General features: G+C 36.2%; 1 protein-coding gene across 13 annotated transcripts in view; it reads right to left on the reverse strand.

Moving 5' to 3' along the window:
- OPHN1 (oligophrenin 1) overlaps positions 1–26,554 on the reverse strand; it is a 631,870-nt gene that overhangs the window by 370,451 nt on the left and 234,865 nt on the right. For 12 of the 13 annotated variants that reach the window (XR_002340743.1, XR_014835159.1, XR_014835161.1 and 9 more), the window contains exons 4-5: positions 20,620–20,681; positions 12,389–12,460 (exon numbers count right to left, since the gene is read on the reverse strand). Coding sequence is in view for 8 of the 13 variants with exons in the window: in XM_085007358.1 (XP_084863484.1) it covers positions 12,389–12,460; positions 20,620–20,681 (134 nt within the window). In the remaining 5 variants the exon portion in view is untranslated. Of the gene's footprint in view, positions 1–12,388; positions 12,461–20,619; positions 20,720–26,554 lie in introns of all 13 variants that reach the window. The other variant, XM_085007356.1, reaches the window with a different exon arrangement.

Raw genomic sequence — 26,554 nt, forward strand, 5'->3', positions numbered from 1 at the left:
TGCATGGTGATGAGAATGGGAATAGTGGTGGGAAGGATTCTGCTAAGCAAGAAATAGCTAAAATATAGACATGGGGTAAAATTCACAAACTCTGCTTGTGCTGAAACTATTGAAAGGTGAGAGGGATAGGAACTAACCAAACAAGAGTCTAAAAGAGGTGGACCAAGAAAGCTAAGCCTAGTAGATAGGATATTAGAAGAAAAGAATAAAGAATGGGATTATCTTTGATCTATCCAAGTCAACAGAAATTAATACTTATATTAACCCAATATAATAAATATCAAAGTTCACGGACTAGAGGTATAAAATCTGAGTTCAAATCCTGGATTTGGCACTTGCTCCTGCCACTATAAAATGAGCCTGATAATAATCACTAACAAGGTTTAATTAAGGCTCTGGATGAGAATAGTAATGTTATTAACTCTAACAGTGAAAAGTGAAGTTGCAGCTGATAGAGATCGAGCGTTAAAAAGTATTAAAGGGAGACAGAGGTGCTAATATATTCATCTTACAAAGCCATAGGTCAAAATTTGATGGAACATCTTTGCCAACACTTGTTATTTATTATCTTTTTGATGAAAGCTATTTGGACAGATGTGAAGTAATATCTCATTGTGCTTTTGATTTTCATTTTCCTGTGACTCCTGGGTTTTTAGTCTGATGATTTGGTGTCATTTGTTTGCTTTTGCTTTTGTTTCCCTTGCCTAAGGTGATATGCGCAAAAAAATATTGATCAGACAGATGTCAAAAACTTACTGCTTTTGTTTTCTTCTAGAAGTTTTATAGTTGCAGATCTAACAAGTCTTTCATCCATTTTGAATTTATTTTTGTGCAATCTTTTGCATGTTTGAATCTTTTGTATTACAGCATGAAGAAATAATTTCTAAGGTTGATAAATCAAGAAATCACAATACAAGTAATTTTTTAATTGGGAAAATAACCACCAAAAGTTTGAATCTTTTGCATGTAGCTGTCCAGTTTTCCCCATACCATTTATTGAAGTGCCTATCTTTTCCCCATTTTATATTCTTGGCACCTTTGTCATAGATTAATTGATCATAAATGTGTGGCCTTATTTCTGGGCTTTCTATCCTGTTCCATTGATCTATATGTCTGCTTTTTGTACCAGTATCATACTGTTATGATTACTGTAGCTTTGTACTATAATTTGACATAAGACAGTGTGATACCTCTAGCTTTGTTCTTCTTTCTCAAGATTGTTTTGGCTTTTTGGGATCGTTCATGTTTCCATACAAATTTTCAAATTATCTGTTCTACTTCTATGAAAAATACCATTGATATTTTGATAGAGATAGAATTGAATCTGTAGATTGGCTTGGGCAGTAAGGACATTTTGACAATATTAATTCTTTCAATTTATGAGCCCAGTATATCTTCCTGTTTGTGGTGTTTTTTTAATTTTTTTTATTTTATTTAATTTTCTAATTATTTTTTAATAGTTATTTCCCCAATACGATTTTTTTTTCTGCTGTACAGAATGGTGACCCAGTTACACATACATGTACACATTCTATTTTCACACATTATCATGCTCCATCATAAGTGACTAGACATAGTTCCAAGTGCTACACAGCAGGATCTCATTGCTAATCCACTCCAAAGGCAAGTTTGTATCTATTAACCCCAAGCACCCCATTCATCCCACTCCCTCCCCCTCCCCCTTGGCAACCCTTTATCATCAGTGTCTTACATTTTTCCCAGTGCAAGTCTTTTACCTCCCCAGTTAGATTTGTTCCTAGGTATTTTATTCTTTTTGATGTGACTGCAAATAGAATTGTTTCCTTAATTTCTATTTGTAATAATTCATTGTTAGTGTATAGGGACAAAGCAGATTTTTGTATATTAATTTTGCATCATGCAACTGAATTCATTGATGAGTACTAGGCAACAAAAATACAAGCGTTGGCAAGAATGTGGAGAAAGGGAACCATCCTGAACTGCTGTTAGGAATGCAAATTGGTGTAACAACTATGAAAAATAGTATGGACAGTTTTAAAAAAGGTAAAAATAGAGCTTCCATTTGACCTAGCAATTCCACTCTTGGGTATTTATCTGAAGAAAATGTAAACACTAATTAGAAAAGATACATGAACCCCTGTGACCATTGAAGTGTTATTTACAATAGCCTAGAAATGGAAGCAACCAAAGTGCCCATCAATAGATGAATAGATAAAGATGTGGTATATAAACCAAAGAAATAATACACAGCCATAAAAAAGAAAGAAATCTTGCCATTTGCCACATAATGGATGGACCTAGAGAGTAGTATGATAAGTTAAATGAGCTGAGAAAGACAAATTCTCTATGATTTTACTTACTTGTGGAATCTAAAAATCAAAACAAATGAAGAGACATAACATAACAGAAATAAGAGTTATAGATCCGGAGAACAAATAGATGGTTGCCAAAGGGGAGGGGAGTGGAGGAAGGGAGAAATAGGTTATAAAATACATAAGTACTAAGGATGTAATTTACAACATGATAAATATTATTAACTGCTGTGTCTTATATATGAAAGTTATTAAGAGACTAAATCCTGAGTGTTCATCACAAGGAAAATTATTTTTTCTATTTCTTTAATTTTGTATCTATTCGAAATGATTGATGTTCACTAAACTTATTGTGATAAACATGTCATGATGTCAAATCATGATGTACATCTTAAACTTATATAGTGCCATATGTCAATGATATCTCAATAAAACTGGAAGAAAAAAGATATAAAATGGAACAAATATTTATACATACACAAAAAGAGAAACCGATATGTAAGAAATAGGGGTTAAAGTATAACAGTGGTAAGCAAAAGAAGAACAAAAAAGATGTTACAATTATTCAAAAAAATCTGAAAGGAAGCGAAAGAGGGAACTATGGACAATGATCTTTTGTATTACAGCATGAAGAAATAATTTCTAAGGTTGATAAATCAAGAAATCACAATACAAGTAATTTTTTAATTGGGAAAGTAACCACCAAAAAAAAATACAAATAAAACTGATTAAAAATAAATGTCTCTAAGAAGTGGGGAAAGAGTGGCAACTGTTGAATTTCTTTACAGACTCTAGTATACTATGAACTAAGAAATGCAGAAATGCTGCCTGTTGTATCAGCAAACAAAGGCTGTTGCAGCCAATAAGCCATCAGCTACTACAGCTGACCCAAAACTGAGTCCTGAGGGAACTCAGGATGGAAACAGACAGGCTGCTTGCCATCAAGCCATCTGCCCTCAACCACTGCAGCAGTCCCCAAGGTGCACCCTGAGGGGACTCAGGATGAGAAATGGCAGGATACTGCCCCAGATGGTTAAGGAGCATATCAAATTAATGACTTCAATTAGCCCAGACTCTTGCATCTTGCCAAACTCAGAAAAGCAGCAAATTCATTAACTTGAGATATCAGGTTTTATTTATTTTTTCTAATTTAATTTAATTTTTTATTACTCAATGAATTTATTACATTTGTAGATGTACAATGATCATCACAATCCAATTTTATAGGATTTCCATCCCATAACCCAAGCGTATCCCCCCACCTCCCAAACTGTCTTCTCTGGAGACCATAAGTTTTTCAAAGTCTGTGAGTCAGTATCTGTTCTGCAAAGAAGTTCAGTCTGTCTTTTTTTTCAGATTCCACATGTCAGTGAAAGCATTTGATGTTGGTGTCTCATTGTATGGCTGACTTCACTTAGCATGATAATTTCTAGGTCCATCTGTGTTGCTAAAAATGAGGGTATTTCATTCCTTTAAATGGCTGAGTCATATTCCATTGTGTATATGTACCACATCTTCTTGATCCACTCCTCTGTCAATGGACATTTAGGTTGTTTCCACGTCTTGGCTATTGTAAATAGTGCTGCAGTGAACATCAGAGTACATGTGTCTTTGCGAGTCATGGTTTTCTCTGGATAGAGGCCCAGGAGTGGGATTGCTGGATCAAATGAGAGTTCTGTGTTTTCCACAGTGGTTGCACCACTTTACAATCCCACCAACAGTGTCATAGAGTTCCTTTTTCTCCACACCCTCTCCAGCACTTATTGTTTGTAGACTTTTGGATGATGGCCATTCTGGCTGGTGTAAGGTGCTACCTCAAAGTGGTTTTGATTTGCATTTCTCTAACAATGAGTGATGTTGAGCATCTATTCATGTATGTTTTGGCCATCTGTATGTCTTCTTTGGAGAACTGTCTGTTTAGATCTTCTGCCCATTTGTTGATGGAGCTGTTTGTTTGTTTGTTTGTTTGTTTGTTTGGTATTGAGCTGTAGGAGGTGTTTATAAATTTTGGAGATTAATCCCTTGTCAGTTGATTCATTCGCAAAGATGTTCTCCCATTCTGTGGGTTGTCTTTTCATTTTGTTTAGGGTTTCCTTTGCTGTGCAGAAACTTTGAAGTTTGATTAGGTTCCATTTGTTACTTTTGTTTTTATCATCAATACTCTAAGAGGTGGATCTGAGAAGACGTTGCTGTCATTTATGTCAGAGAGTGTTTGGCCTATGTTTTCCTCTAAGAAAAGGATATAGTGTCTGGTCTTATATCTAGGTGTTTAATCCATTTGGAGTTTATTTTTGTGTATGGTGTTAGGGAGTGTTCTAATTTCATTCTTTTACATGTGGCTGTCCAGTTTTCCCAGCAGCACTTATTGAACAAGCTGTTTTTTCTCCATTGTATATTCTTGCCTCCTTTGTCATAGATTAGTTGGTTTTCTTTAAAAACAGTAATCTTCTGATGTTCTGTAACTACTTTTGTTGGCAAAGCTACTATGTATCCTGTCTCTTTCTTTACCTTTTCAGAATTGTCCCTCAGAACTATTTGAGAGGCTGCCTACTGGGCTTGAGTCCTCAGAAAGTCTGCCAAATAAAACATAATTCTCAACTTTTACATTGTGCATTTTTTCTGTTGACAATACTATGTTATTTTTAATTATATATGTATGTGTGTGCTGCATATAATTTTAATTTTTAGAATGCAAAAACTAAACACTATTTTTCAAAACTTAAGGGTTGTAAAATGGGAACTGTCTGAAAAATTATAGATTACACGTTAAAATTAGAAGAAAACAAATGTCCGTCTAATTGCATAAATATGCAAACTGCCACACAGAAATTAAAAGACATATACTATTTAATTGGAAAAGTGAAATCTGTCAGGTTTTGGCATTAAGATGTGGTTTACTACTTTTTTAACTAATAATAAAATGCTGTTTCAAAAGAAATATTGTCCCAAAAGTCCACTATATAAAACAGATCCAAGGGAAACTGCTATGGCTAGAGAACTGGGAACTCCAATCAAAATTTCCCCTGGGGAAAAACCTCTGATATAGATGATACCTGTGAGATCATCTAGCCCATGATGCCATGCCTGGGAAGTGAACAATCTAACAGATATTTAGAAGTTATTTGTATAACAGAAACTAGTGCCTGTGGTATGATAGACTGGCTAATCTGATGAGAACTGTTGTCTTCATGAAATTGCTTTTTTTTTTTTTTTTTTTTTTTTGCTTTTTAGGGCCGCACTTGTGGCATATGGGGTTCCCAGGCTAGGGGTTGAAGCAGAGCTACAGCTGCTGGCCTGCACCACAGCCACAGCAACTCAGGATGCAAGCCGCATCTGCGACCTACACCACATCTCAGGGCAATGCCAGATCCTTAACCGCTGAGCGAGGACAGGGATCGAACCTGAAATGTAATGGTTCCTAGTCGGATTCATTCCTGCTGTGCCACGATGGGAACGCCTCTTCGTGATATTGTTACAGCAGGCAGATAGATAGGCATGAGCAGAGAAGAGGGGGCATGGGGCCAGATGGCAGGAAACCACTCACCAGGCAAACAGCAGGGTCCATGGATGGACAAAGAAAAGCCAGAACCTCCAGACTGATAGGAAACCACATCTTTTGGGGTGATAAGTGCCGGGGGGGCAGACAAAGAAAGGTGGAAAAGCATGCAAGTCTCCAATGTCTGGATGTAACCTGCTGCTCATTATGCCCTCATTATAATAAAATTATAACAAAATTAGCCATGCAGATAAGAAGTACCCATCATACACTGACTCCATGACACTTGTGATAAAACCAAATAAGGACAAAAAATCCCTCCTCCCCTTGAGAAGGTGAAGCTTGGATGAAAATTAAGGAATATGACCCAAAAGCCCTACCTTCCCAGTGAATATCCCACCCATACTGTTAGATACCCCATATAACCGGTGTGCCAAAAAACACATGGCAGCTTGCTTGCCTCTCTGCCGACTCTCCTTAAGAGGTGTATTTCTCAGTTAAATAAATCCTCACTTTTCTTTCTCAATTTCTGTCTCGTTTCTGAATTCTTTCTGAGACTAGACAAGAACCTAACATTCGGGGACAAAATGACTCAGTTACAAAATAACCTTCTGAGATTCATATTATTGAAAGAGGCTTCCGCTGGAGCCCAATCACCCAAATTGAACTGACAACCGATCTGACTGGTTTGCAAATGAACTCGGCAAACAAGGTGGCTTGCATTAGCCATCTCTAACTGACAGCTCAAAAATTTAGCCCTACAAGAGCCACGATGAATATTGAGTATCACAAGTCACTGTACTTAATGCTTGCCCTACCAACTTTCCATAAATTTCACATAAGATATTGATTATTTCAAGAGATAGCATCAGGTCATTTGAAGAGGCAAATCCCATTTGAACGTCCGGATGAGTTTATTCAGAATGTGCCCATTCTTAGTTCCCAGAACTCTCTCTTATTTTACATTTGTTTTTTATTTATTTGACAAAAAGACGCCTCCCACATCCTGCAGAGCCAGAGACACAGATCTAAAGACCAAGCGACATGAAATCTCTCCATATATCAGTGGTCACTTGGGAAACAATCACTTCCTCTACCATTTTCTTACTGCCTCATTCATTAACTTCTGATCTTTTTAATCAGAGTAAGTCTACCACCAATGGGACAATTTTATGAAAAATATTCTGTTCTCATTGTTTTGTTGCCAATAATGATGAGGAAGGAGTAGTAGAAGGATAACAATGATGATGGCGGCAAACACTCTTCTAACATGTATTATTTGCCAGGTGCTCTTGTAAGAATTCTGTATATGTTAATTAATTTAATTACTTCTATATCTATGTGCATATGAACTTTCTTCAAATACTGCCTCCTGTTGATTCTTATCCCATAGAGCTCATGAAATGACAGGAGCTCTCTACCAAAGGTAACTACTTTGTCTATTTCAGTGCTATCAAATAGAAATAAAATGCAAGCCACATCCATAAATTTAAAAATTAATAATTGTCACATTGCTACCAAAACAGGGCCTCTGTTAACCAGTGTCAAATATAAAGGCAGAGACAGTTTTGGGTGAAGGAGAAAGGAGTAACTTTTATTGCTTCGACAGGCAAAGGAGGCCACAGCAGGCCTTAAAGACTGAGGGAAGTTTTATGGTCTTAAAGGAGAAAAACTAGGCTTAGATAGGAATCAGGGTTGGGGCAGGCATACATTCTTCTTTCTTTTGGAGAATTCTACTCATCAGAGCTGGCGTCCAGTGATTTCAGCATAGTCCTGGTGGTCTTCTAGGTTATCATGTCCTGAACTTTCCTAGAACAGGTATACTTGCAAAAGAGTATGTTTTTCAGGGATTATGAAAAGCTAGGAAAGTATCAGAAAAACATCAGGTGCTTAGCATAATCTTTTACTCACAAGCAATTTTGTTCAGGGTGCAATTAATTGAGGGAAAGGTGCAGGGGTGAGCTCTAAGCTTTTTGTTTCTAAAAGGCATAAGGAATGTAATTTCTCTATTTTCGGAGCATAAGGTATCTGCATCAAATTCCCCACTGCTAATTCACCCCTTCCATTTCGACGGAAAAAGGGAAATGGGTGTCAAATTCATTTGGCTGCTTCCTGCTGAATGGTGGCAGTGAATAAGTGTTCTTCTCACGGAAAGAAGGAATATTTTTGTGCCATTCAGATGGGGGCTTAAAGATAGATTTGTAGTCTTCTTTCATAAGTATAGAATATAACATAGTAATTTTAACAGAGTATAGAAATCACCTATTCATAGAAGAAGGATTGAGACAAGAAAATCAATTATTCCTGAAAAAACTGAGGAAAACTGCCCAGAGTAATCCAGCCCATTATATTGGAAAACCAGTTTTGAAACAAGTCATTACTTCAGAGGCATAAGCATCTGCATGATTTACTTTTTGTAAAAAAAAAAAAATCATGTCATTAAGTAAAGTGGAGATATTTCTTGATTTATCTGGCATAAAAGTACAACACTCTGAAAGTATGATGGCACAGGTTCATCTTTGATAAGCAGTGAGAATGTCTAATGCCAACAGATTGTGTAAAACTGCCTTTCTCATCAGGGTGATCTTGGTGTTAAAAGGAAATGCTTCTTTGGCTATCACTTAAGGCTTTTGAGTAAATTTGGCCAGGGTTTCTATAAGGAGAGATATGCTTTCAAGACATATGCTAGAGGAGAAAAAGATCAAATAATCATACCATTTGAAAACTGATTGTTTCCATCTAGTGTGGAGATAGGGGACATTAGCAATTTTGGCAAATTGCAATGATTTTCATTGATATCCTCATGCCCAAAGGAAACCTAGGGTTCACCTGCCAATCCACCAGTGGACAGAGGCCATGACTCAGCAATGACATTAAAAAAGGAAAAACAGGTGAAATTAACTTCAATAATACTTTCTATTCAACCCAATATAACCAAAATAATCTCATATCAACATATAATCAATATAAAATATTGAGATTTTTACATTTTTATACTATCTTCAAAAGTAGTATATATTTTACAACACACTAAATTCTGACTGGCCAATATATACATCTCAATAGATGTACATTTAGTCGATTACCCTTAGAATCTCAAATGGAACATTATAAGTGATTTGTCCTCTGTTCTTGTACATATGAGAAAACTGAGGCCCAGGGAGAAGTCATAACTCTCACACAATGAAATGAGCCCTAGACTTATAACCAGGAAAACTAAACTCAAATCCAAGCTCTGCCACCTCCTAGTTGAGAGACATTAGACACCACACCTCATTGAACCTTAATTTCCTATCTCTGAACTAGGTATAATAACATCTACAGGGTTGTTCTGAGGTTCAAATGAGAACACATAACTATATTTGTAAGTGCCTAACAAAGCACATACCAGGAACGTTACAGAACCAGCTACTGTAGTGTGTCAGTCTGGGTCCAGTCAAGAGACAGAAACCACTATATTGAATGACCAAAGTATAAACTTAAACAAACAAAAAATAATTGTAAGATATAAGGAAACTCTACATAGTACCCTAAGGCTGAGGGAAGGTACTCAAAGAAGGACAAATTTGGAAGGAATTCAGGTCTCATTAGAAAAGGTATATATATATATTTTTCTTTGGGGGGGGCGGTTTCTAGGACCATACCTTCAGCATATGGAGGTTCCCAGGCTAGGGGTTGAATTGGATCTGCAGCTGCTGGCCTACGCCACAGCCATAGCAATGCACAATCTGAGCCATGTCTGCAACCTATACCAGAGCTCACAGCCAGGCCAGATCCTTAACCCACTTAACGAGGCCAGAGATCAAAATCACATCCTTATGGATACTAGTTGGATTCGTTTCCACTGTGCCACAATAGGAACTCCCGGTAAAGGTATAATTGAAGCCACCAAACAGCAGAGAAATTTTGCTGGTTTGGCCTGGTGGTCTGTAGTCACTAAGAAACCAGGAGGCAACTCCAGAGTGTGGGAGCAACCAGCAACCAGTGGAGTAGGTATACAGAGAGGATGGGAAAACTAGGTTTCAGGTGAGTTTTGTAGGGCCCAGTTATGAGACATAGGAAGTACAGAAATTTGTTTCCCTTCCCTTAGATGAAATGAGGTCAACCACTGCAGCATATTCTTACTTTTATTTTTTCCTATTCTCATCCAGGAATGAGAGTAAACCAGGTGTGAGGATTTTTATACCACCTGTCCTTTTTCATTCTCTTTATTCAGTGTTATGTAACAATCGTCATGTCACTTAACAAGCAGCTATTTATTTTCATGCCGTGCTTGTGATCTTAAAGGTTCTTTTCTCCTTCAATTATACTTTCCCAATTAAGTATATAAGTTGATGAGTCTCCAGATGAACTAAGTGGGATCCAGAATTGCTGGGCTATACAGAGGACTCATTTTGCCTGAATGCCAGTTATTCAAATAATGTCATGTCAACCTGACTGAATATATCAGGCAGTGTCGGGAGCCATAAGGCTGCTCCAGTAAAGAAAGCAAAGCCACAGTCGGCACCTGCATGAGGCTTGTCTGGTTAGCAGAGCTACAGACAAGCTGAAGAAAGAAGAAGGATTGCGGATGCGTGAGGCTTGTCTGGTTAGCAGAGCTACAGACAAGCTGAAGAAAGAAGAAGGATTGCAGAGCAATCCCTTGAAAGACATCGGCTCCAGGAAAATAAAAATGATATCCCCTAAAAAATATGTTAATCTATTTTTCTGTGTTTATCCTTCCTTTTCTATCTCTATTCACAGCTTTCTTACTGCTAAAGATTTGCCCTGGGTACGTAAAACACTTGAACCAAAACAGAATGAAGTTATTTAAACAATGTAATGGAAAAAGCCTTTGTTTTGGAGTAACAATTTATGGCACCTATTTTGTGAGAGTATACAGGGGAAACATGATTTCAGTACCTTTACTTAAAAAGAAGTTTGGGGCTGGGAAAATGTTGTTTGGCCTATAAATTGCTATTTTCTATAATAGATATATTTTTTAGCAGTGTCACTTGTAACTTTCATCCCTTATGGGGGCATTTGTTAATTTTTGGGTATAATACTCCTTTCTATTGAAATTGGTGGTTTGGAACTTACGTAAATCAGCACAATAGGTTAAATGCTTAGCGTGCTGGCGCCAAATAAATCGTGGTTTTAAGAATGCCATGAGCTCAAGGCTTTCATGCGTTTTGTTAACTACATACACCTTTAGTTAAAGAATGTTAGGTATCATAGTTTATTACTTATTAAAGCTTTGTTCTTAATATAGAATAGAATAGCTACTGTTGTTGACCTTTTAAGAAAAATACAGTGTGAAACTTTAAGTTTGTAATCTTGAAGGAAAATCTGAAGTTGAAAGGAACATGTCTTAACAAACCTTCTTTTTTTGTATCTCGGGTGGAGGGAACAAAAGGGCTTTAAATCAAATGTTAATGTCAAATCTTACACGAAACCTGATTGTGATAGGGTATAAAAACTGATGCTTTTCATTTAATAAATTGGGTCATCTGCAGCATGCAGCTGAGGAGTTGGCTCCAATTCTTTCCGCGCCGTTTGTAGCCCATCCTCTCCTTCGGCACTCCCTGGCTGCTGGGGCTGGACCTCGGCAAGGCAGTGGAAATCATGTCCACTACTCTGCTCTTTCTTCTCAAAACTTACTACTTTCATATCCTAGATCCAAAATGCTTGTCATGGTATTCCAGATAATAACGACTGGATGGTGTGTTCTTAGTCCTAAAAGGTCCAGATGCTTGGTCAAGACTGTACATTCAGTTCAGGCAGACTATCTTGGCCACATGTTACATACATATTGGAACTTACAAAATAGGCATACACCTAACTGAAAAGAATAAACTTGAAAATTATTCATACCCCTTCCTAAAACACCAGGGAATTAGAGAGATCCATAGGAATCTGACATTATCTGGCACAATGATGCCCAAAAGAAATTTATACAATGATGGAAATGTTCTCTATCTGCACTATCCAATATAGTAGCCACTGCCACATATGACTATTGAGCATTTGAAATGTGTCTAGCATGATTTGAGAAACTGAGTTGTTAATTTTATTTTATTCATATAGCTATTGACTACCATATTGGACAGCATAAATCTAGACACTACGGCTAAATGGAAAGAATGTGGGATTTAGAGCTAAATAGATCCCCAAGTCTAAATCCTCACTATCGTTATTTACTAACTACGTAACTATAACTATGGTCATGTTCTTTATCTTGTCCACACGTCAGTTGCCTTATTTATAAAATGGGGATAATAACAACCTCACAAGTTGTTATGATTACACAATGAATGTAAAGCACCTAGCCCAGGGCACAGCACATATTAAGTAGTCTTTAAATAATCACTATTATTATCAAGCTCCTCATTTTCCATATAGAGAAACTGAAGCTGCAAAAGGAGAAATGCTTTGTCCAGTTACAGTTACAGAGCTAGCTGGAAGCATATTCAGAAGCCAATTTCAGATTTTCTCACTTTTTGTGAATATGAGTCTTCTCACAGAGATGAATCCTCCTCACTCCTGAAGAGTGAAGGGTAGTAACCCAAATGACTACTCAGTTTCTATAAAAAAATATCTTATACATGTAGAGAAAATGTACCTTTGTGAAGCCTATCTGTTCCTTCCGGAAATTTTCCAGGGGTTTGATCAGCAAATCACTAGCATTGTGTACCTAGAAAACAAGAAAGAACACACAAAATAACTTTTTGAATGGCAAGGTTAAGATTCAAGATTTATTGTTATTAGTTCATTTCCTTGTAATATACCATCCTGCAAAATGTTCACTAGTTTGCTAGTTTGTTTGGTTTTGTTACTGCCTTTTTCCTGATATTGGTCTTTTAAAATCAAAAGCTTTATAGGAAATGAGAGAGGGTACATTAGGGGCATTTCTCTGTAACTTTACTGGCAGTCTGATCTGAATTTTTGATAAAAAAATATCCAGAGTCATTCCCAGAAACAGACATAGGAGGCCTAAAGTATATGAGGAAAAGAGAAGAGAACAAGAATGGACAATATATGAAAATGGCCATTGCACCAAGTGTAAATCATGTCATGGAAGGCAAATGAATTAGCAGTAATACCATAAGAAAAAAACCCAGTATAAATTGTTTCCATTCCTGCCTTGGTGTGTCATAAAATCAGAATATTTCCCTCAGAACTTACAGTGTATTACGGCACCACAGAGAACACTGGATCAGGCCTTCAAATGACCTAACTGTATGCTTCCTCAGCGGTTGATACAAACATCCTGTCCAAGTACTAAAAATATGGGCATTAATATGGTTTTGGAGATATATAAATATCATATCCAAATTGGATCCCTTGATCAATGGGCAGATAGAAATATAGAAAGCTTTGTCTTCATATAAATGTCCTAGGAGACTGCCTCTACCCAAGGCAACAAGTGGAATTTGTTTCTTCAGAGTGTGAATTAGCTGCACTTCAACAGAGGCCCTTAGAGAATGCATTCGAAAGGCTGGATTTTAGGACCCATTTCATTAATTTTGATCTATTACAGGACAGGAAAACGAGGAATTGGCTTCCTTGTCAGATGAGACAAAGTGTCAGTAAGACAAGATATGTCTTTAAAACAAAAATAGAAGACAGAATGGAAAGCTAGTCTTGATCAATCCTGTATTTTCCAGACTGAGAAGCAAATTTTAAACTACCACCAAAAAGCATGGCAAGTTGAGGCACTAATACATATGTTATCCAGGTCCTACAGGTACTTTGGACCTCCTATTCTGTGTCCAGGTGTGATTCAAGCTTCAACTAAATTGGCAAACTCTCATATAATCAAAGATCCATGAGTAGCCCTGATATCAAAAATAAAGCCACCAGACACTATGAATGACTGAAAACAATAATTCTCTTACTACAATTACCAGCAGCCTCTCTTATCCAACACACTCTCTATTTCCATGGATTGTGAATCATATTCTATCAACTATGTGTACCCCCTGGAAATAAATTAAGTCATTGTTGTCACAGATCGAATGAAGGGAGTGATTTTTAACTTTTACTATTGGGGAAGTTTTAAAATATGACTACAAATTCTATAATACTCCTCCCATTGAGAAGGGATGTCTCGACCTTGAATATGAGTGGGTTTGTTACTGCTTTGAACCAATACAGTACAGTAGAAGTGATACTACATGATATCCCACATGAATGCTTGAATTCCTGACCCACAAAATCATAAGATAAAATTAAATTGTTTTCATTTAAGCCACTAAGTTTTGTAATAGGTTGTTGTAAGCAATAGACAATTAGAAAAACTAATTCTGGTTTCACAGAGGTACAGTTGCCAGTTTTTCACATTCCAAGGCAGATTTTCTTGCATAAGCAAGTGTGCTAGTAACTTCTCACAGAGTTAGAGAATAAAGCTACTATTTTCATATGTTTGGCCCTGTCTCAGTCTAGAAAAGTGGTAGTACATGATTCACTTACATTGGAGTCCACAGTTTTCCCCTAATAACATTGGAAATACTTTCCCAAAAGAAACAGATACTTTCTGCCAGAACATAGAGCTAGAAATGTAGAAGAATGTCACACTGAGGCTTGGCTTTTTATTTTATTTTTTTGCTTTTCAGGGCTACACGCAAGGTATGGAAGCTCCCAGGCTACAGCAACGCAGGAACCGAGAAACAACATCTGTGACCTACACCAAAGCTCATGGCAACACCAGATCCCTAACCCACTGAGTGAACCCAGGAATCGAACCCACATCCTCATGCATACTAGTTGGATTCATTACCACTGCACCACAATAGGAACTCCCTTGCCTGTTTTTTTTTTTTTTTAATATTTGGTTTATCCTTAAACTCATTAGAAGTCTTAACAACCATGAAAAAAAAAAAAAAAAAACGTTTTTGGAGATCCGGTCATGGAACAATGGAAATGAATCCGACTAGGAACCATGAGGTTGCGGGTTCGATCCCTGACCTCGCTCAGTGGGTTAACGATCAGGCATTGCTGTGAACTGTGGTATAGGTCGCAGATGCAGCTCAGATCTGGTGTTGCTGTGCCTGTGATGTAGGCCAGCAGCTGTAGCTCTGATTGGATCCCTAGGCTGGGAATATCCATATGCCCTAAAAACAAAACAAAACAAAGAAAACCCTTTTAAGTAAACTTGGCCTTAATTCCCTCTCTGATCATGGCATCCATTTTGTTAGCTCTCTACGAGAAAATCTCCTACCTATTATCTCAGAGTAAAACCCTCAGCATAACAAATCAAAACTAAAATGAGATACCACCTTACACTAGTCAAAAAGACCACCATTTAAAAATTCTACAAATAACAAATGCTGAAGAGGGTGTGGAGTAAAAGGAAGCCTCCTACACTGGTGATCGGAATGTAAATTGGCACAGCCACTTATGGAGAACAGTATGAAGCATCCTCAAAAAACTAAAAATAGAACTACCATATGATCCAGCAATCCCACTCCATGGCATATATCCGGACAAAATCATAAGTTGAAAAGATACATGCACCCCAATGTTCACTTCAGCACTATTTACAATAGCCAAGACATGGAAGCAATCAAAATGTCCATCAACAGATGAATTGATTAAGAAGAAGTGGCACATATATACAATGGAATACTACTCAACCATAAAATGAAATAATGGGAGTTCCCACTGTGGTTCAGTGGTAACAAACTCTAGCCTGGGAACTTCCTTGAGCCACAGGTGCAGCCTATTTTTAAAAAAAGGAAGTAATGCCATTTTCAGCAACATGGATGTACCTAGAGATTATCACACTAACTGAAGTAAGCCAGACAAAAATAAATATCATAGGATATCACTTATCTGTGGAATCCAAAATATGACCGAAATGAACTTATCTATGAAACAGAAAAAGACTCAAAGACATAGAGAACAGACTTGTGGTTGCTAAGGGGAAGCAGTGGTGAGGGAGGGATGGACTGGGATTTTGGGATTAGCAGCTGCAAACTATTATATATAGAATGGATATACAACAAGGTCCTATTGTATAGTACAGGGAAATTTATTCAATATCCTGTGATAATCCATAATGGAAAAGTATACATAACATACATTATATATAATATATAATATAAATATATATAACATATTTAATAATATAAATATTATTTAATAATATTTAACCATATAAATATAACATAAATATATATATTATACACATATATATATAAAGCTGAGTGATTCTGCTATACAGCAGAAATTACTGCAATATTGTAACATTGTAAATCAACAACACTTCAATAAAAAGAACTCCCCAGCATTACGTGACATTCTAAATATATTAGCGAGTGTATCTAATCTGGTTCCAAATGAATAAAGCCAAACTAGAAATGTCATTTAGCAGAATAGAGATGGCATTCAATCCAGTAGTGCAGGATTGTTCAGGAATTTTTGATGGTTAACCAACTGCCAAAAGAAGGCACTGAGGGTACACTGCTTTAGGTCATTCTTAGAAGTCCTCAAAGACAGACCTTACCATTGCCAAAACAGGACTTTCAGAGTCAGAGGGCATCTAGGCATCTTAATAATTCAGAAAGTCTGTGATCCAGACTTTTAAAGGCCACCTTATGAGGTACTACAATCTCCCCCATGGTACTGTTTAAGAAATAAAAGCTGGGGTGCTCCCCTTAATTTATTCCCTCCATAGTTCCTTACACAATTTAAAATTCATTTATGAGAATGACTAAACATTTGCAGTCATCATATGCTAGGGCTGTGAACTTCCTTCTTGTTCTACTAAAGCTTCTTTTGGGCTCTTCTTATTAGAAACTATAAAAAGCTGTTTAACATCTCCCAGATTATCCATATTGAGGTACAAAAGTCCTTTTATCACAATTCCAGGAAATGGGAGAGGTGCAGTCAAGCAATGAATTCCTGGCATGTCGTAAAATGCTTTCATTGAAACTACCTTCACAGCCTTGCTGGAACTAAATAGTAAATGGGGAGCCAACAATCAATACATGATTGAAGAACTTTGGACACAACATAATTCGAGAAGAAAATGAGTCAGTCCTGTGGAAAATGGCCAGCAAGAATGGTGAGAAAAATATCTCAAAAAGTGAATCATACTTCAATATTCTAGAGCTTTGTAATTGCGTAAATAAAAGAGATCAAGAAACAAGTAGGGCTGAGAGAGATTTCTACTGATGTTAATTAAATAGGGATGAATGCCTCTGAGATCAACATTAGTAGCCAGATACAAACTCTTTCAAGAGAACAAAACATTTAGAAGAATGTGGATTGGCTAGTGGGATGTCTAACAGGATCTGGGGAAACTACCCACATTGGCCTCTCCTAAGCACTTTTAGAAGAAAATCTTTTGAACAAAGAAAATCCCCAAGTCAAATTTCCACCAACAGAATCTTGGGGGCAACAAAAGATAACTAGAAACATTTATAAAATGAGTGCTTTTTGCTATTTATAAAACATTTCCATATTGATTTTCTTATTTGAAGTACTTACAACAGCCTTGGGAAGTGGGAATTAATTTCCTCACCTTACATAAAAAGAAATAGACTCAGAGAAATAAAGTGGTTAGTATGAAGTCAACAAGTTAATGGCACATCCATTATTAGAGCCTAAATCCCTAATTCCCCTGTTTGAGAGCCCTGCACTCAATCTTAATTCTCTAGAAGCCTAGATGAAATGGTAGCAGTATTCTGAGAAGCCAGTACCACACTGTTGAAAAGGAAGAGTGACTATTCCACAGCAAAAGAAATAAAAGCAAAAATAAACAAGTGGGACCTAATTAAACTTAAAAACTTTTAGACAGCAAAGGAAAGAATCAGCAAAATGAAAAGAAAACCTATGAAATGGGAGAAAATATTTACAAACTATGCATCTGACAAGGGGTTAATATCCAAAATATACAAAGAGCTCATACAACTCAATATCAAAAAATAAAATAAAATAAAATAAAAATATTGGCAGAAGACCTAAATAGACATTTCTCCAAAGACATATAGATGGGCAACAGTCACATGAAAAGATTATTAACATTAATAAATTATTGGAGAAGTGAAAATCAAAGCCAAAATGAGGTATCACACCTCACACTGGTCAGAATGACCATCAACAAAAAGAAATAATCAGTGTTGGTGAAGGTGTGGAGAAAAAGATGTCCTCACACATTGTTAGTGGGAATGCAAACTGGAACAGCCATGATGAAAAAGAGTATAGAGGTTTCTGAAAAAAATTAAATATAGAACAACCATATGACCCAGAAATCCCATTCCCAGGTATATATTCAGACAAAACTATAACTTGAAAAGACATATGCACCCCAATGTACACAGCAGCACTATTTACAATAGCCAAGACATGAAAACAACCCAAGTGCCCATCAACAGACAATTGGCTTAAGATATATACACACACATACACACACACACACACACATACACACACACACAGAATGGATTATTAGCCACAAAAAGAATGAAATGTTGCTATCTGCAGCAACACAGATGGGCCTGGAGATTATTATACTAAGCAAAGTAAGTCAGACAGAGAAAGAAAAACATATATTATATGTGTAAACTTAAAAAATAATACAAATGAACATATATACATAACAAAAGCAGACTTATAGACGTAGAAAACAAACAGTTACCAAAAGGCAATGGGAAAGAGGAGGAATAAATTAGGAATATAGGATTTGACAGACACAAACGGCTATACATAAAATAGATAAGCAACAAAGATTTACTGTATAGCACAGGGAACTATACTCAACATCTTGTAATAAATGATAATGGAAAATAATTTGTAATATATGTGTGTGTGTGTATATATATGTATATAAAAAACTGAATCACTGTGTTGTTACCTCTGAAACTAACATAATATTTAAATCTATGATACTTTAAGAAGTTTTTAATTCTGTAAAAAAAAAAGTGTGATATTGCTGAACAGACAGACAAATAGATGAATGGAACAGAATAGAGAGCCCAGATATAGATCCGCGCAAATATAGCCCACTCATCTTTGACAAAGCAAAGGTAATTTAATGGAGAAAGGATAGTCTTTTCAGAAATGGTAAGGAAACAACCAGACATCCACAAGAAAAAACAAGTATCTAGAGACAAACCTTATACTTTCTCAAGAATTAGCTCAAAAGAGGTCATAGATCTAAAGGTAGAAAACAGAATTATAAAACTCCTAGAAGATAACACAAGGGAAAATATGTGACCTTTGGTTTGGTGATGATTTTTTTGATACAACACCAAAAGCATGATCCATGCAAGGACTGAAAGGGTGGACTTCATTAAAATTAAAAACTTCAGCTCTACGAAAGACATTGTTAAGAAAATAGCAAGATAAGCCACAGACTGAGAAATATTTTGCAAAGCACATTTCTGATAAAGGACTGCCATCCAAAATATACAATGAAATGTTAAAATTCAACAATACAAATGGGCAAAAGACCTGAACAGGAGTTCTCATGGTGGCTCAGAGAGTTAAGAACCCAACATAGTGTCCGTTGGGATACAGGTTCAATCCCTGGCCTTGTTCGGTGATTTAAGGATCCAGAGTTGCCACAAGCTATGGTGTAGGTCACAGATGCAGCTCCAATCTGGTGTTTCCTTGACTGTGGCGCAGGCTGGCAGCTGTAGCTCTAATTTCACTGCTAGCCTGGGAACTTTCATGTGCCATAAGTGTGGCCATAAAAAGAAAAAAAAAAAAGACCTGAACAGACACTTCACCAAAGATGGTCTAAAGAGGCAAATAAGTATATGGAAAGATGTTCTACATCTTGTTATCAGGAAAAGAAAGATCAGTATTTGCCGGGGTTTGGATGTCAGAGAAGGAGAAAGGAATCACAGGGGATTTTTCGGGCAGTATGATGAAACTTTGATAGTGAATATATGTCATTAAACATTTACCAAAATCCATAAAATATGCAACACAAAGAGTAAACCCTAATGGAACTATGGACTTTAGTTACTAGCACTGTGTTGAAATTTGTTCATTAATTGGAACAAATGTACCACACTTTCGAGATGTTAATAATAGGGGGAACTGTATGGCAGGAGAAAGGGAGTAGAGTTTACACTTAAATAGTGTAAGGATTAAGTGCACCAACCTCCCACCCTGTGCAGTTGAAAGACTGCATATAACTTTATAGTCTGTCCTTCAGTGTCTGAGGATATGCATCCATAGATTCAACCAACGTCAGATCACACACTGCTGTAGTATTCACTGAAAGACATCCACATATAAGTGTACCTGCATAGCTCAAACCCAGTTCAAGGGTCAACTGCATATGAATCTCCCTGTAATTTCCACTCAATTTTCTGTAAAACTAGAACTACTCTAATTATTAAAATCTATTAAGAAATTAGACTTTAAATGTAAAGAAAATTTCCACATAGATTTATATAAAACAATCATGTCAAATATAAACAAAGCCCATATTATTATTTCTAAAGTTTTCACATTGATTTGAATAAATCATATGTCAAATATAAATGAAGCCCACGTTATTATATTTCTAAAAGCAGAGAAACACATTAATGAATTGATGATTAGTTTAAGAACACTAAAGACCACAATTTTCATCAACGTGTTCAATAGCCAAATTTAATGTCCTCTGAAATCCTATCTCACTGAAATATATAGACTAATTTCCTTCTACCTAATGCTAAACTCTCAGGGCAGGAGATTGAGCTAGAATAACCAGGGCCATCTCCTGTCTTTATAGTACCCAGGCAATGATGAGACTAAAACTGAAACAACACAGTATCAATCCAGCTAATGAGGACAAGAAAAATGCCCAAGATTAGCCATAATCTTGGCTCCAGCCTCAGTTTAATGACCTACCATCATCATCCTCTCATTTTCTACTTCGTTGAGCAATTCGGCAAATTCCTTGAAGGATTCAGCTGAAAGGATAGAACAAAAGAAAAACCAAATTAATGACCTACTTATATTGCAAAATAATTACAACAGTAAGTTTTTTTAGCTTCCATACCCTCTTAGAGTTACCTAAGTTTTTCGCCTTGTAATGAAAAACTTTAAGATCTATTCTCTTAGCAACCTTCAAATAAGCCATACAGCAGTGTTAACTATAGTCATCATGTTGTACATTACATCCTCAGTTGTTATTTATCTTAAAACTTTAAGTTTGTACCTTTAATCCCCTATATCCAATTGTCTCAACCACCATGCCCCCCCAGCAATCACAAATTTGATTTCTTTTTCTATGAGTTTGTTTCTTTTTAGAGTCCACATATACATAATACATTACTTGTCTTTCTTTGTCTGACTTATTTCACTCAGCCTGATTCCCTCAAGGGCCATCAATGTTGTTATAAATGACAGGATTTCCGTTTTCATGGCCAAATAGTATTCCAGTGTGTGTGTGCGTGTGAGTGTATGTGTTGTGTATGAGTGTATGTATGTATGTCATTTTCTTTCTCCATTAATCTGTCAATGGACACTTTGGTGGTTTTCATGTCTTTAAAATTATATAGGTTATGCTGTCATGAAAATGGGGCTGAAGATATCTTAAACACATTGCTTTTTTTGTTGTTGTTGTTTGTTAGGACCACACCTATGACATATGGAAGTTCCTATGCTAGGGGTCAAATTGGAGCTGCTTCTGCTGGCCTATGCCACAGCCAACTGCAATGCCAGATCCTTAACTCACTAAGTGAGGCCAAGGGTCAAACCTACATCCTCATGGACACTATGTCGGGTTCTTAACTCTCTGAGCCACAACAGGAATTCCTTCAATCCAGTGATTTTGTTTCCTTTGTTAAATAGCCAAATTGGAATTTCAGGATCATAAAGTAGCTCTATTTTTATTTTTATTTTTTTAGGAACCTCCCAATTGTTTTCCATAGAGGCTATATCAATTTATATCCACACCAACAGTGCATAATGGTTCCCTTTTGTCCACATTCTTACCAGTATATATCTCTTATCCTTTAATGGTAATCATTTTAACAGTCATTAGATGATATCTCATCACAGTTGTGATTTGCATTTCCCTAATGATTAGTAATGCTGAGCACCTTTACATGTACATGTCAGCAGTTTCAATATCTTCTTTGGGAATATATCTATTTAGGTCCTTCACACATTTTTAATAGGATTATTGGGGGTTTGGTATCAAGTTGATGTCTTCTTTACATATTTTTGATACTGACCCCTTATCAGATATATGGTTTGCAAATATTATCTCCCATTCCACAGGTTGCAATTTCATTTTCTTGGTCATTTCTTTTGCAGTGCAGAAGATTTTTAGTTTGATATAGTCCCACTTGTGGATGTTTTTATCTTGTTGTTTGTGTTTTAGGTGTCATATCCAACAACTCACTGCCAAGACCATGTTGAAAAGTTTTTACCTTCTGTTTTCTTCTAGGAATCTTCTAGGAGTTTTGTGGTTTCAGGTCTCACATTTAGGTCTTTAATCCATATGAAGTTAATTTTTGTGAGTGGTGTAAGATAGGTGTCTAGCTTCATTCTTTTATATGTGAATATGCAATTTTGCCAGCACCACTTATTGAAGAAACTATCTTTATTCCATTGTGTATTGTTGGCTTGCTTGCCAAATATTAGCAAGTATTTATTTGTGGGTTCCCAATTTTGTCCCATTGGTCTAACAGCCTGTATTTAATACTGCACTGTTTTTAGTACTGTAGCTTTAGAATATATTTTGAATTCAGGAAGTGTGATGCTTTCAGTTTTGTTCTTCTTTCTTAGGATTGCTTGAGCTATTTGGGCTCATTTGTGGTTCCATATGAATTTCAGAATTGGTTTTCTACTTTGTAAAAAATGCCAACAAAATCCTGATAGGGATTACATTAAGTCCACAGAGAGCTTTAGGTAGTATTGACATTTTAACAATATTAATTCTTCCCAGTTCCCTTATGGTGCAGTGGGTTAAGGATCTAGAGTTGTCTCTGCAGTGGCTAGGGTCACTGCTGTGGCACAGGTTCAATCCCTGGACTAGGAACCTCCACTACTGCAGGTGTGGGAAAAAATAATATTAATTCATCCAATCCATGAACATGGAATATCCTTCCATATATTTGTGTATTCTTCATTATCTTTCATAGTTTTTTTGTGGCTTTCAGTGTAGAGAACTTTTACCTTCTCAGTTAAGTGTGACTACATATTTTATTGTTTGTGTATTATTAATGGCATCATTTTCTTTACTGTTTTTTCAGATAATTCATCATTAGTATATAGAAATGCTATGAAAATTTGTAATGCTGATTTTGTATCCTGTAACTTTACTGATTTGTTGATTAGATCTAACAGTTTTTTTTTGGTGGAGTCATTAGGATTTTCTATATATAAAATCCTGTAATTGGCAAATAGAGAAAAATTTACTTCTTCCTTTTGAATTATAATGTCTTTTCTTTTTCTTGCCTGATTACTCAGGCCAAGACTTCCAATACTGTGTTGAACCAGTGTATTGAGAGTAGACACCCATGTCTTGTTTCCCATCCTAGAAAGAGCTTTCAACCTTTCACCATGGAATACAATATTAGCTGCGGGCATGCCATATATGGTCTTTAATATGTTGAGGTACATTCCTTCTGTACCAAATATTCTGAGAATTTTTATCACAAACAAATGTTGTAATTTGCCAAATACTTTTTCTGCATTTATTGAGATGATCATATGATTTTATCTTTCATTCTATTCATATGATGTATCACATGTATTGGTTTGCATATGTTAAACTATACTTGCATCCCAGGAATGAATCCCTCTTGATCATGGTGTATGATCTATTTAATAGGATGCTGACTTCTGTTTACTAGTGTTTTTTGAGAATTTTTGTATCTATGTACATCAGAGATAGCAGCCTATAGTTTTCTAAGAGTTCTTTCATATCTAACATTTCCCTCAATCTTCACAGCCACCTTAGTGTAGCTTGCACTACTCTCATTTCATAGACAAGCAAAGACTAGGGGAAGGATAATGGGTATGCTGTGTAAAGAAAAACAGTACAAGGATCTGGAGACTTGAGTTTGGGTCCCTGCTCACATTACTCATCAACCTAGACAAATTTCTCTAAATTTAGCCCCTTCATGCATCAATTTCCTCATCCATAAAATGAGGATATTACTAATTGTTACTTCACAGTGGATTTGGAGATAGAAAATTAAATACTGAATTAACCAACAGATTTTGTAAAGTGCAAAGTGTCGTTTTTCTTAGTATTAAAAGCTGTGTTTGAATAAAAAGAACTTATAACTCAGTAGTTCTGTGACAGGGTATGTTACTCAAACTCTCTAAGACCCACTTTCCTTACCTAGAAATAATAATTCCTATTTCCCAGGGTTGTTGCATGATTAAAATAAGGTAATATATACACAGCTCCAAGTATACATAAAAGTCTTTTTTAAAATATTAGTTCTGTTCCTTCTTGGATGTAAGGTAGAGATACTCAACACTTGCTACACATTAGAATCATCTGAGGAACTTAAATAAGGAAGCCATATACCTCCTCTGAACAACCGCCCAAATTTACCGGCTAAGTGTCAAAAAGCCTAGTTGGTGACAAAATACAAGTGTAGAGGTGAGTGCCCAGAGGTTAAGTCTAACTACCTGAGAGTATGTTCTTATAGAAACAACAAAAAAAATGGTTGAACAAAAGAAAATAACAATAAAACTATGCTTTAGTAGTACAGACAGCAGTAAGCCCCAGCTACTTTGTCACTGGTCTTATTTTTAATATGTTTAACCACCAGCTCCTTGATCCAATTTTATTGGAATTTGGAAAATAGGTCCAAAACAAAAATGATACTACAAATACATTGATCTACAGTAATAGATGATACTCAGATGGTCTTATCCAATTCTTCATGAAATGCTTCAAACCTTAGGCAACATCTACTATTAGCAGCCACCCTGATAACACACCTCTAGTGACAACAGTGGTAACCAACTTGTCTAAGTGTGCCCAGGACTATCATAATTATAAAACTGAATACCCCACATTCCAGTAAAACTCCCAATCCCAGTTTTCCCAGGACTGTCAGTCACCCAAAATGACACGAGTTCACTCTCTGCTGAGGCAGGCCAATCCTCACTTTCAGTATGTCTCCATTAAAAATTCCTTCTTTCATAGTAAGCCTAAAACTGTCTCCATTCATTTTGGTTTTCTTTCCTCTTGGTATAGTGACAAGCTTTTGTGGGACGTTAGACAAGACAGAGATGTAGTATGTTAGGAAGAAAAATATATCCGTAAGAAATGAGGAGGATTCTAGTTTAGGGGACAGGATAGAGAAATAGAAGGAGCATGACTTTCAGAAAGAGAAAGACCTGGATTTGCAGCCACATTCTATAATTTTCTTGCTATGTGACTTTTGATACGTGATTTGTCTCCTTTGAGCTTAAGTTGCCTAACTTGTCAAGTAGGCATCATGGGACCTGAGTGTGTCTTTGTAAGAGTGAAACCTTTAAGAAGGTAAATGGAGAGTGCCAAAACATGGTAGATAACAAACATTATCCCTTCTCCATCATCCAAAATTTCTGGTCTTCCAGTATCAGTTCTGCCACTTACTGGAAAGGTGGCTAAGCAAGTCACTTCCTCCTCCCTGGAATTCAATTTCTTCATATACTACATATATAGTTTGTGTATATATACATAATAAATACATATATACTAGTATATATACTATATGTTCTTTAGTATCCCTTCAAACTCTAATAACTACTATTTTAAAATTTCTAACAATTTACTAGAAACAGAAAGTATATGCTTGAATGGTTTCAAAATTGAAGATACTTAAAATAAAGCCTAGAAAAACAAATGCATTCATATTAATATTTTTAATCAAAAATAGACTTCCCTTTCTAAAGGAACATTACAACAAATCCAACATTCCTAGTACCAAGGAAACTAAGTTCAGTATCAACAGAGGACATCAGACAATGGCATTTCTTTCTTCTGAAAATTAAGTTTCTGCACAAACTCAGGAAGTCAGCATTGTAAATGCAGCAAATTAAAAGCTCAAACTCGGAGTTACCATCGTGGCTCAGAAGAAACAAATCTGACTAGCATCCATGAGGATGCAGGTTCAATCCCTGGCCTCGCTCAGTGGGTCAAGGATCCAGCATTGCCTTGAGCTGTGGTGTAGGTTGCAAGACGCGGCTCAGATCTGGCATTGCTATGGCTGTGGCGTAGACCAGTGGCTACAGCTCCGATTTGATCCCTAGCCTGGGAATCTCCATACGCTACAGGTTTGGACCTAAAAAGACAAAAATAAAAATAACAAATAAAAAATAAATAAAAGCTCAAACACAACATAAAGAACAAAAATAAGCTAATTAGAAAGATTAAACAGGAAAAGATGAAAATGTTTATTGATCTCCTGTCCTCAAAAACTTTATGCTACAAAGAGTGTCAGAGAGATATTTTTTGTTGTTATTTTGGCACTTTCTGTGCAAGATCAGTTTGCCTCTTAAGGAAAAGTGACAATTATGTATAATATTAGAACATTTAAAGGAAAATTTTGTTAGTTTTTGGATAACAGCCATTCTGACAAATTTGACTTGATATGTCATTCTGATTTTGATTTTCATTCCATGATAATCAGTAATGCACCATTTCGTGTGCCTGTTGGTCATTTGTATATCTTCTTTGGAAAAATGTATATTCAAAAACTCTGAACACTTTTTAATTGGGTTGTTTGTTTTCTGTGGGTTTTTTGGGTGTTTATGGCCACACCCATGGCATGTGGAAATTATTCCAAGGTCAGGGATCAAAAGTTCAACATATCAGTGACCCAAG

The sequence above is a fragment of the Sus scrofa genome, chromosome X (genome assembly GCF_054392235.1).
Source record: "Sus scrofa isolate SSC_HxYL_T2T_F1_AM1 chromosome X, Sscrofa_HxYL_maternal_Yorkshire_Landrace_v2.0, whole genome shotgun sequence".
NCBI classification, from domain to species: domain Eukaryota; kingdom Metazoa; phylum Chordata; class Mammalia; order Artiodactyla; family Suidae; genus Sus; species Sus scrofa.